Below are 12620 nucleotides of genomic sequence, written 5' to 3'. Positions count from 1 at the left end.
CTTTGTTGTGTGTGTATATCTTCTTATAATCACACCATCTTTTGTTTTTCACTCCTTTGAATCGAGGTGTGAGTGCTCTGCTTCTTGGTGTATATTACCGTCCTTTTAGTGCACTCCCGTTAGTTTTATCACTTTTTTTTTCTTCTTCTTTAATTCCTCTAACAGCGTTTAGAATGTGGCATGATCTTAGATTTAGAAAGTAGATGCATGTAGGGTTTGATTTTCTTACCGCTTCATGGCAAGAATGAGGCGGTTCATTTATAGGATGAGGAATTCTGTAGGTGGTGAGGGTACAAGGACCCTGGGCATAACAAGTAAGCTCCATGTTGGATTCCTAGACCTGCGATTGGGAAGTTCTGGGGAGTGAGATGTGCCAGGTGTCATGGTCGTTTCTTTGGCAATGAGATGGGGTTGCAGCGTTTTCGTCGCTTGTGCTCATTCATACAGAGCTTTATCGTGATCTTGTGGTAACCAGGGTTTCTGGCAGCTTGAGATTTGACTTATCACATAATTGGTTTGCCCCTTGTATGTGAGATTATCTGACGCTAGTGAACTCGTTTTTAGCATGATAGCAACCAGTTTTACTGAACAAAGTCACATTTATGTTCTCTTGCAAAAAAGAAAAGATGGCATGCTCTGTGTTTTTTTTTTTTTGGATTGACCAAGATTTTGTTGGTTTATTCTAATAAACGGTAGCAAGTTAAAGCTTTTTGATTGTAATCTTGCAGAAAGTATAGTGCAGTTTACTTCTTCTCATGGATAATCACTGTGGATGTTTCATTGTGGTCATTGGGAGAGGTATCAACTAAGTAGGAAGTAGTACCTTTGTTTCTTAACATCTTTGTCAGAGGTTCAATATTTAGAGATGGCAGATAACGTGTCTTCTAGATAGTCTATAAGCTATGAGGAAGCATTCCATATTTTTTGGCACAAAAATTTGGATTTCTCCTTGGTAGAAGCAAGAGTATTTCGGGCGAGGGTAAACTTTAACCTTTGCTAACATTGCAATTTTGATTATTTTGGACTGGAATATACTTGAGGGCAGAAGTGTATACGGTTGTAACCATTCTAATGATTATAAAAAAAAGAAGGAAAGATTCATAATAAAGTCAAATTACAGAAAGATTTATGAATGAAGTAAAGGTTGGTGGAAGACTGTGTGTAAATATCTGTATGGTTTGTAACTAGTTCTTGGACTGTGTTCTTTAAAGGTGAAAATATTAAGCAAGACCAATGATGTTAAAATTGAAGGCTTCAAGTAGTATGTGGTCTAGAAGTTTAAATCCATATCAAAAGCTCCTTTTTGGGATTGCCAATTCTGGCCTTAAGCTTATATAGGAAAAGTAGTAGGTTGACTGTATTGTTTGCAAGAAAAAAGCACCCTTCTTCTTCTCCTTCTGTCCAATATTAAAGGACGGGACTGCTTAGACTTCAGCAGCTCTTCTGGCCCTTAATCACAGTCAACACAGATGATAATAAAAAATTAGATAAAACCAAATGCAAGAATGATTTTGTCTGAGTGAATATGTGATTTGTCCTATGGGGTTGACCCCTAATACAACAAAGTCTTGGAGAGCCTTTATTTGTTGGAACTAGTTGTATGAATTTGTTTTGAGTTATTGATTGTATATTGTTCTTGTTGTGACTCATGGAACTGAAGATGCTGAAAGAGGGCCTTTCTATCCATTTGACTGACTCTGCTTATTTTTGCACATTCTTACATAGCATGTCAGCTAATTTCTTATTGTTTCATCTGCCTTATCTGGAGAAAATTAATTATTGAATAATTGAGTTTTCTCATCTGTTGGAAGTCATTCTGTTCTTTTAATGGTTTGGTCTTCATCTCTTGAAACGGTTACTTCTGTCTCTTTAAAACTTATCATTGTATTCCTAGGGATAATACTCACAGGGAGTTCTTGTGATACTGACCCTACATCTACAACTGTTGCTGCATCTGATGGAGTGCTAGTTCCTGGTGCCGAAAGTGATGATTTGTCATCCTCTACTGACATGATTTCAGACACAGAAGCTGCATCGAGTAATCTGCAGGTGATCTTATACATATGCTTTCTGCAGCTGGTCTTGCTATTATGTTCAGCTACCCACCACAATTACCAACCATGCTGAGAACAATAATCTTATGTTTCACATAGTATCTTCGGTTAGGCTCTTGAAAATTTTGTACAACCTTTTTAATATATTTTTCACCATATTTTGGTTTCTCACTTAGTTGTAGTGTGAATCCTTCATTAGCAATACAGGTTTAAGTTGAATTTAAACATACCTTTTTATTTTTTTCTCAGTCTAAGCAGGTTGTGCACAAACTTATATCTATAATTAATAATCAGATCTGAGTGATTCTTTAGGTATCACGAGAAACAACTGGTCTAATGACGGAGGAGTCAGAGGCTGGGCAGACATCAATCTCTTCTGAATTCATTGGTGAGGAAAGTATGGACGAAGATGTCAAGGGTGCAGTTTCTTCTCAAGCCATAAAAAGAATCGTGGACGTTCAGGAGAAACCAAGATTTGTTCCTCCACCTGGTACTGGACAAAGAATTTATGAAATTGATCCATCTTTAAATGGTTATAGAGGACATCTTGATTATCGGTAGGCTTCCATTTGTCACTTCTTTTTCTTTTTAACTAAGAGTCTTTCTTGATGATAGAAAAATCCTTTTTTCGCATATGATCTGATGATAAGGCACCTACATTGAGATATGCAGCAAAAATATTCACTTCTTTATTTGCTTCTTAGTTAGGCCTGTTACTAGTGGCCACCTTTTATTACTCACTTGGATTGCTAATAAAAAAAATTCCCTTTTCATTATTAGCTCTCCTTTTGATTTTTTTTTTTTGGCAAAACAAAAAGAAAATCTATTAAGACTTCAATGTATTGGCAGAATGACCTGTTTAGGTCATTCTACAAAAGGATTACAAGATCTGGAGGGTAGGGATCTGCCCATTTAGAACTGGATTTTCCAGATCTAGCATTGGATGCAGCCCAATTGGCTGCTTGGTTACACTCTCGATAACAATGAAGAGCAGTATAGGAATCTAGCATTGACTGTAGTCCTTTGATGTTGCTGATAGTGCTGTACATATTCCATGGTGGATTTAAACCTTTGGTGAGTATATCATGTAGCAGCATTGAGTCAGTTTCAACTTGAATGGTTGAGAATCCACCCGCAATGGTAGCTTGTAGTCCAGTTTGGGGTGCCAATGCTTCACATTGTGCAGGAATTTTACTGACAACATATTCCTGCCCAGCTAGTATACCTGAACCATCATGATCCCAGAAAACATAGCCAAGTCCACCTTCCTGCAGCAAACATGAGCCATCGCTATTTAATTTAACCCATCCCTGAAGCGGTTTTACCCATTTAACCCATAGATAGCTGCTCAATCTATTGCATTTCAACTGGGTTGTGGATCTAGCATAATAGCTAGTGAAGGATAAAGCTTGGGACCAAGTCCAAGTAATAGAGGGGAGTTTTCCGTTAAACAAGGCAGAATTCTATGCCCTTCCAGATAAACCATAATTGGTTTGCTATGACAGCTTGGAAAAGTTTCCCAAAACCCAGGTCATTAACTTCAAGGAGCCAGTCACCTAAAGCCCAAGAGTCTTTTAATTGGAAGGAGTTAGGTAAATTGTCTCTCCAACAATCCCAAATTTTATTGAAAAAGGGCATTCAAAGAAGATATGGTCAATAGTTTCAGGTGAAATATTACAAAGGGAACAAAGCTGCTGTGGTCTCAAATTAAATCTTTGAAGTCTATCAATTGTAGGTAATCTTTTGTGTAGAAGTTTCCAACAAAAAAAAGTTGTTGTTTAGGTAGAACAGGAATTTTCCACAAGCTCTGCCAGTCGTACCAATTGGAGTTATAAGGGGCATAGATCTGCTGTCTAAGGCAAGTATATGCTCCCCTAGCGGTTGCCTTGCCTATTAGATTTGTCTTCCAAACCCATTTATCATCAGAAGAAGAATGAACAACTTTGATGGATTTAATGTGACAAATTAAACTATTACCAAACATATCCAATAGCAACTAGGAGTCCCAGCTACCAGATCAGATAAGAGGAGTACTTGATGCACCCTCAGGGATGGAAGAAGGATTTATGTATGTAGGTTTAGGATTCAAGGCAAAGCAAAAAGCCATGGATCCTTAAGAATATTTGTTTGAAAGCCATTACCAATAATTTTGATAAAATCCGATCGAAGATTGAAAAGAGCATTCATAAAGAGGCACTAGCTCCAGTTGACATCCTTAGATTCTATAGGAAACCAGGGACTAAATGATCCATATTTGGCATGAATAACAGTACACCAAAGATTATCATCTTTATTGAGATAACGTTGAATACAAGTAGCTGGAAGAATATGTTTAAAAAGAGATAAATCTTGAACAGATAAACCACCCATATTCTTATCATTTGTGTCAGTGTTCTAATTAACTAGGTAAATTCCTTTGGCATTCAAATTCGTTTGTCAAAAGAAGTTTTTAGTCAAAGTTTTAACTTTTCGAGGAGTTGACTTAGGTAACCAATTGATACTAAGAGTACGGATTGGGTTGGAGTTGAGGACGGATTTAATAACCACCAGTTGACCAGCTTGGGGGAGATAATTACATTGCCAAGATGCAAGCTTTGATTTACACTTAAGGTGTAGATCCTCATGAGAACTAGAAGGTGGACGACGAGGAGAAAAATATGCACCAAGATATTTGAAAGGAAATTGATCTTCTTTGAAACCAAGTAAAGAATAGATATTAGCTCTAGTGTTTCTAGGAGTGGACTTAGTAAAATAGATTGCCGATTTGGATAAATTAACACGTTGATTAGTTAACGATTCATACTTGTCAAAGATAGATTTAATAGTTAAGCAGGATTTTTGGCTAACTCTGAAGTATAAAAGAATGTCATCAGCATACATGATATGGCTGACCTTACAAGAGGAATCAAATCTAAGTGGTGTAAGTTTATTAGATTCAACTGATTGGGATAATAATTGAGTAAGCATCTGTGCAATTAGGATATAGAACTATGGAGACAAGGGATCTCCTTGTCTTTCCCCACATCTACTAGTGAAAGAGTTGGACATATGTCCATTTATTAGACAGGTTAAAGAGGGGGAAGAGATACAAACATTAATCCAATAGATAAATTTGGAAGGAAAGTTCATAGATTTCAGAACCTTAAGAATGGAATCCCAAGATAAGTGATCAAAAACCTTTTCTAAATCAAGTTTAACTAAAATTAGAAGAATTTTCTCCTTAGAAGAGAACATAATATGAGCAGCCTCTTGTGCAATTAAAATGTTATTGTAAATACTTCGATTTGGGAGGAAAGCAGATTTATTTATAACTGATAAGGTTAGATAAAAGAGGCTTTAAGCGATTAGAGATAACCTTGGAAAGAATTCATAATTGATATTAGATAATGCAATCGGCTTGTAATGAGTAACATCAGTTGGATTCTTAATTTTTGGGATAAATGCGAGAAATGTTTTGGTCCAATTGATAGGAACATGTGAATACTGATGAAACCAATTAAAAACATTGAGGGAAGGAGCTAAAGTAGCCTAGTAAGCCCTATAGAATTCACATGTAAAACTATCAGGCCCTGGACTTTTGCCAAGACCTAAAGAATGGACAGCAGAGGGTATCTCTTCGAGGGAGAATGGTTTAATTAAAGATGAACTTTCAATAGAAGATAAACTGGGAAGACTGGGCATAGAAATATTAGGTTGAATAAAATGAGAGGTGCTCTAGAGTGTGGTATAATAATTACAAAAAATAGACAAAATATTACTTGTATCATGAATTAAGCCTATAGAAGGGTCCATAATACCTCTAACCATGGTTCGCATTACTGGTCCATACCGGTGTATCAACCAGCTGTTGGTACAGTATGTACCGAGCATACCGACACATCGTACACTAGGGGTGTACTGATATACCATTTATATCGGTCCTCTGTCGAATTGGTACATATCGCTCGTACCGAGTGGTACGCTTTGGTATGTCAAACCTTGCCTCTAATAAAGTTTTTGGCATGATGGTGAGTTATTAAATTGTGAAAGTATTTGACATTCCTATCAGCAGCATTAACCCAAGAGCATTTTGCTTTAGCTCACCATTTAATGCTAATTTGTTTAATCAAAGCTAATTGGTAATTATGTTGGGAAGCAAGGTGTTGAATCTGAGATTCAGTAGGGATACTATCTTCAAGCTGGGATTCGAAAGCATAATGGAATCTTTTAGGAGATCCAATTATGTTCAAACTTACCAAGAGAGTACCTATTCCAGTGAGAGAAAACCCTTCTCATCTTACAAAGATTTTGATGAAAAGAATCAAAAAGAGAGTTTGAATTATGGATTGTATTCCAATTAGATTGGACAAGATTGTTAGTTTCTGGATATTCAGGCCAAAAAATTTGAAAGTGGAAGAGTTTAGTACCAGAAGAATTCGGAAGCTGAATATGAACCTTAAGAGGTGCATAATCAGAGCAAGTCTGAGGGAGATGGAAGACAAGATTGACCAAAGAATTGAAACCAAGAAGAGTTTCCAAACACCCTATCTACACGCACAGAAATTCGAGCATGACCCTTATGATTATTACACTAAGTGTATTTGGGGCCAAAGAAACCTAAATCCATTAAATCATAACTTTTCACAAAATCATGAAAACCTTGAACAGAAAGGTTAGTGTTAAAAGCACGTCCACCAGATTTATCAGAACTATGCAGAATTGAACTAAAATCCCTTCAGACACACCAAGGTATATCAGAGAAATTTAATGCAGAAAGATTCATCCATCAATCATTGCGTAAAAGAACAGAAGTACCAGTATAAAAATCAGTTAAAAGCCATGGGTTGCTATTTTGAAATTGAACTACAGCATGTATTAGCTGAGATTAGACAGATAGCACTTGGACATAAGCAACAGGGGCGAACCAAGCAAGTAAGATTCCACCAGAAGCACCGGTAGCTGATTGAGAAATCCCCCGCCAGTCCTTCCCAAAGCTTCGGATTAGTCTTTGAGATTGTTCATCCATAGCATGAGTCTCCTGCAAAAGTATTGGTGCAGGCCTATATGTTCTTTGGGCATAAGGAAATCTTTGACAGATTTCCTTTTAATACCTCTACAATTCCAATAAATAATTATCATGGTAAAGAGGGTGAAGAAATAGAAAGCTGTCCATCAAATATAGGAATATCAAGAGGACAACTAATTGCAGAGAGCAAAATATCTTCAGAAATAAAAAAGGATGATTTCAACTTCTTACCCTTAATAACCCTAGTGATGGATTTAAAACTAGATATTGTATGAACTCTCATATTTTGAAGTTTTGTAACTGGGGTTTTACCTTGTTGATCAAGGAAATCACGGAGAAGATCTGAGTCAGCAATATCCTCCACTTGTTTGGGTTGAGTAGTAGAGTCATGCATAGATTTTAATCTCGATACAACATGAGCAACAAGCTCTTGAGCCTCAAGAGGACCATTTGGGTTAAGTTGCTGGGTGATTGAAGGGGTGGAAGATGAAATGGAATGGTCGGCTGTGTGAGAAGGGGGCATAGGGCTTTCAAGGTTCGTAAGTGTATCAAAACTGTTTGTTATTAAAGGCAACACAGGTGGCAACAACATCATAGAAGCTTAAGAGGTATTATGGATTGGATGCATAACTAGTATCGGATCCTCCATCATATTCATATCCACTGCATTTAAGGTGGTAGTGGATGTATGGTTTTGAGGCATCGCCTCAGGCTCAAAAGGCACAATAGATGAAGGGACAAGGTTATGACAACTATCAGTAGCATTGGTAACTGGCAGTTTCCTGTTAATAGAGGACGTTCGAGAGGTGTTTGGTCTGACTGACGAGGTAACTGTTAGAAGCCATCATGACCTGTGTAGTTCCTTCATGTGAGAATCACATGTTGAACTCACAGGCGGTTGCTTTGACGATTCTGCCGCCGTCGATGAGTTGACCATACCTTTTGCTAGAGTCTTCTTACGATAGGGACGATTTTGAACTCGAATCCATGGACCATAAAGAACTTCATCATTCCCTTAAGTACTTGTTGAATCTGGTTGAGGTCTCCGAACCATAGGGTTATGGTCTCCATCCAAGGATGTCAACGATACCGGGGCAAACAGGTTGGAAAATTAAGAAGGAATAGTGTAAGCATCAGTGCGATGCCCTAAACAACCACAATGATAACACACAGAAGGAAGGTTTTTGTAAGAAATAACCTAAAAGAAACATTCATTGGGTTCACCAATCCAGAAACCCTGGATTAAAGGTTTAGTGATATCGATTTCAATGTGTATACGTGTAAAACAACCATGTTCAAGACATAGAGATCTAGGATCAATTTTAATGGGATGACATAGTAAAGAAGCAATCTGGTAGAGGGATTCCTCATTTTAGTACTCGATTGGAAGCCTAGATAAATGGATGAAAATAGGGGCAGTATTAATAGTGGTAGTTATAGGTTATTAGGTTGGAAATTAGGGCACCGTGGAATCAGTTGCAAAATGTCACCACGGAAGTGCCAAGGTCCTTCAGTGAGGACACGAACGGAATCAGCCTCAAAGTTAAATATGAATAGGAAAAACCCAGACTCAAAATCCATAATAGTAGGGGGAACATCCAAGGACCATAGTTTAGCAAACCAACTGCATTGTAGGATTGATGACAATTTACATGCTTTCATGAGTTCATCTTGATCAACAGACTTAGACTTAGAGATATATTGGGTTGGACATATGTGGAATCAGATAATTGGCACAAGTCCCTCAGAAAATAAAGAGAAGATAATTAGGGTATTCTGCAAAATAAGAACTGAAATGAATTGTGAGCATATTTATAAATGTAGGTGGGCATTTTAAATCATTTGACCATGATGTCAGTTATGTCAAATGATGTATGAAATTATCGACAGGTTATTCATTTTACTTTCAATCTTTTCCAGCCAATAGGTGGTTGATCTCTTTTTTGGCAGAACATTTCACATGTCTTATTTCAGTTCGTGTATCCATGTTTCTGTGAACTTCAGGAACTTAAGTTGACACCATAATTTGGTATAATATTTTCTAGATATGACCAGTACAAGAAAATGCGTGAGACAATTGATCAGTATGAAGGTGGTTTGGATGCATTTTCCCGTGGCTACGAAAAATTTGGTTTTCAGCGAAGGTAGGCTTTTGACTTTCTCATGTTTTTATTAAAGCTATGGTCCCTTGTTTCTTGCCTCTATTGTGCTATAAAGTTATCGTAGTTCTAACTTCTCATAATAAATGTAGTTCTTGTTAGAAGCGTAAAATGAGAATATATTTTTTTCTTCCAAAGGTGTTTGTGTTCACAAATTTTTGGTTTAGCACAAATTTTTGGTTTAGGCTATAGCATATGGTGTAATCTTCATTCATTTACATCAAAGAATCATGCCATGGCTGCTCACCTATTTTCTGTTCCTTTCTGTCACCGCCTTCTTGCTATTGGGCCGTAGTGGTTAACTTCTAGTTTATAAATATATTCATGCTTGATTTGTGATCGTATATGTGTAGAGATTTTGGGTTCTTTCAGTTGGAAATAATTATTCAATATTTTCAGTTTAAAATCCATTTTTTCTTTATTTATGATGCTGGAATTTTTTCTGGATTTATGATGCGTCCCGTATTTAACTTCTGGTTAGAGGTTTTATTTTTATTAGATCTAGATCACGTCAATTTTAGGTTCAGATTTTAATCTTCTTGAGTCAATTGTTCTTTTTAGGTTCAGGATCGAATCATTTTACTAATGAAAACAAGAGTCATGTCTTTTAATGATTGGGGGCAAGGTTTCAAGTTTCAATGAGATCTGAAACAGTCCCTGCCCGATCCAGTGAGGGTCTACTCTAATATGTGCTTGCATATGCCAATGTACTGGTTGGCAATGACCAAATAGAAAGACCGAGAGAAGGGGGAGAATGGAAGGGAAAGAAAGAGATGTGGGAGAAAAGATTAAAGAAAAAAAAAGAGCAAGACAACTGTAAAAAAATTGATACTATCAAAACTGGATGAAAAATTTGGTTTAGGAGGGTTACTAGGTTGTAACCCTGCACTGGACCAGACTGGGTGAATCTGGAATAGTTAAAATTGCTTCATCTGTATCCTGTTTTCTGGTCTGACTGGTAAATCAATGTCAGTATAGACCAGTCTGACTGATATTTTATTCCTTCGTTTGGAGATCATTTGTAACATGTTACTGTACATGAGCACTGTTTATGCTACAGTACATGTTGAACAACCTTTCGCAAGTTCGCACGTTACCTTGACGGGAACTTGTTGTCGCGCCCGGCACCCAGTGAGCAGCTGTTTATGGACTTGCAGCAGTTCGTTCAACCCTCTAAAGTCCTTGTTTTCCCCCTCTCCCTCTTTTCTCTTGTGCACGTAAGGTGCTCGCTGAATTGCTTGTAAAGCATCTGAGATTGACATTTAGAGGAATGGCCAACCCTTCGCGCAGGAGGCACCACGAGAACAGGCAAGCTTGGAAGAATGCGGAGCGCACAAAGGTTGGGATGGTTGAGTTTGAGCTACGGCTCAACGTTGACAACTATACTTGATGATGCTCAAGGCAAGCGAGGCGCTTGGTAAAGGATGAGACTATAATAGGTGGAATGAGTTGCTCAGCGACCGAAAGAGTTGTGCAAAGCTTACAGAGGTGAGGGGAATTGCTAACTCAAAGAATTCGGTACTCATACATGGGCTTGTATGCGGATGATGGAATGTTCGTGGCCATCCCAAAGCGATCGAAACTCGGCGCCATGGAGCATTGAAACTTTCTCTTCGGCATGTGAAGGATACGTCCGTAGGAGGCTGAAGTGTGCAACGAGTTCAGCATGTTGCTAGGCCTTGAGCGGTGCAGCGAGGGTTGTATTGACGTGGAGTCGCAATCTAGCAAGTGCGTTTGCAGGAGGTAGAACAATGCACAGTTTGTTCAGCAAATCAGAGTAGTCCAAGGGGATGGTGGTCTCCGAAACGAAGATAGATGTTGCTCCAACGGGACAGTTATCCAGGAGGGATAAGTCCCGGCTCTCCAGAGGGAGAATCATGTGGGACGGACCTCACATGTTGAGGAGGAGTACCTCAACAAACAACAACTCCACGAAGCTCAATGGACTGAGCAAGCAGCGAGGAGTCGTTGTATGATCTCGCTCGAGAGAATGCATTGGTGGATGTATTGTGAGATCAAGTGGGCGAGCGACCCAAAGCAACACAAATGAAGGCACACTTGGAGTCGATATGGAGATCGAACTCAAGGGAGGGCTGACCCATGGAATGGTGGGCGCGAGGGCCACCATCAACTCAATGCAAAAACGAGGAGTGGAGCAACTTGGGTGTAACTTGGCGAAGTACCCAAGCCGCATGAAGGGAGCCAGCATAGAAGATGAAACATGGAGCGGAGGCACAGTACTTTCCTTGGACAGAGGTCAAGGACATGAACTCTTGCAGAGGCAAGAGCAAGATCATGTTGTTCCATGGGTCCTTCATTCTGACGTAGCAGAGTCATCTTGCATGGTGCCAAAGACGAAGGGAGCTTTTGAGCACATGCACCTTATCTCGGAAAAGCATTTGATGGAGGAACTAAGGCGACTCAATTTGTGGAGGCGAAGTTGGGTTTAGAAGGCCTTGGCACGGGGCAAGAAGACACGGAGGCGGGTACTATTGAAGAATATGCCACAGTGTTACCATTCAAGTTATCATGAAGGAAGCGGTGCGCAGCGAAAATTGTGCTGGTAGGGGCAGAGACCCAGGATACAGACAATGGTGCACTAATTGCAGCGAAGTCGGGGGGACTTCGGGAGCTATTAGGCGACGGACTGTCCTAGAGCGATGCTTCATCTAGGTGTGACCTAAGAGTGGGTGGATGAAGGTCGATTGCCAAAGGAGCGAACAAAATCGAAGGTGGAAGAGACCCTGCGATGTATTGGCAGAGGCCACACATGGAGGGATCACAATTCGAGTTCATCCCACAAGGATCAGAATGCAATAGAGATGTCACCAGGAGGCGACATGGTGCAGCAGATCGTGGTGGAACAGTTCGTGGCAATGCGATGCACACGACATAGTCCCGTGAGGGACTAGATCATACAGAGGTATGATCGGGAGCTTCTGAAAGCCCCACTTTGGTGAACAACACGACGACAAGAAGGGCTATGGATTCAAGGAGTGAAGGCCATGGTACCGCAGAGGCGGGTCTTCCGTGCGTGCATCGAATTTTGCATCGGATGGAAGCCTTGGTCATCAACATATGAGGTTGTGTTTCACCAAGGAAAAAGTTCGAATGCAAGTACCAGTAAGTCCCATGGGAGGGACTTGATCATGCAGAGGTATGATCGAAGCAGCTGGAGAGTTGGACTACTCTAGAGCCCATATTCGCTTAAGGGAGCCCTACAAGTCAGAGGACAAGGTCGAGTAAGCGAACGTTGCTACCAAGGAAGCTAAGGAGAACAGAATCGGTGCAAACCCTACAATGTGATGGTAGAGGCCATGCATGGGAGTTGTAGTCTGTCTTTCCATCGACCAAAGGGATCTGCGGAGAACACCGAGGTGTTGAAGCAGGGGGTCGAAAGGG

At 39.5% G+C, this 12620-nt stretch overlaps 1 protein-coding gene across 1 annotated transcript in view; it reads left to right on the top strand.

Moving 5' to 3' along the window:
* Positions 1-12620, top strand: part of LOC135676754 (1,4-alpha-glucan-branching enzyme 2-2, chloroplastic/amyloplastic-like) — a 47973-nt gene that overhangs the window by 475 nt on the left and 34878 nt on the right. The window contains exons 2-4 of the mRNA XM_065188267.1: positions 1895-2049; positions 2367-2611; positions 9105-9203. Coding sequence (XP_065044339.1) covers positions 1895-2049; positions 2367-2611; positions 9105-9203 — 499 coding nt within the window. The remainder of the gene's footprint in view (positions 1-1894; positions 2050-2366; positions 2612-9104; positions 9204-12620) is intronic.

Source organism: Musa acuminata, chromosome BXJ1-6 (assembly GCF_036884655.1).
Source record: "Musa acuminata AAA Group cultivar baxijiao chromosome BXJ1-6, Cavendish_Baxijiao_AAA, whole genome shotgun sequence".
NCBI lineage: Eukaryota > Viridiplantae > Streptophyta > Magnoliopsida > Zingiberales > Musaceae > Musa > Musa acuminata.
The sequence above is the reverse complement of the archived record's forward strand: the minus strand, read 5'-3'. Positions and strand labels throughout refer to the sequence as shown.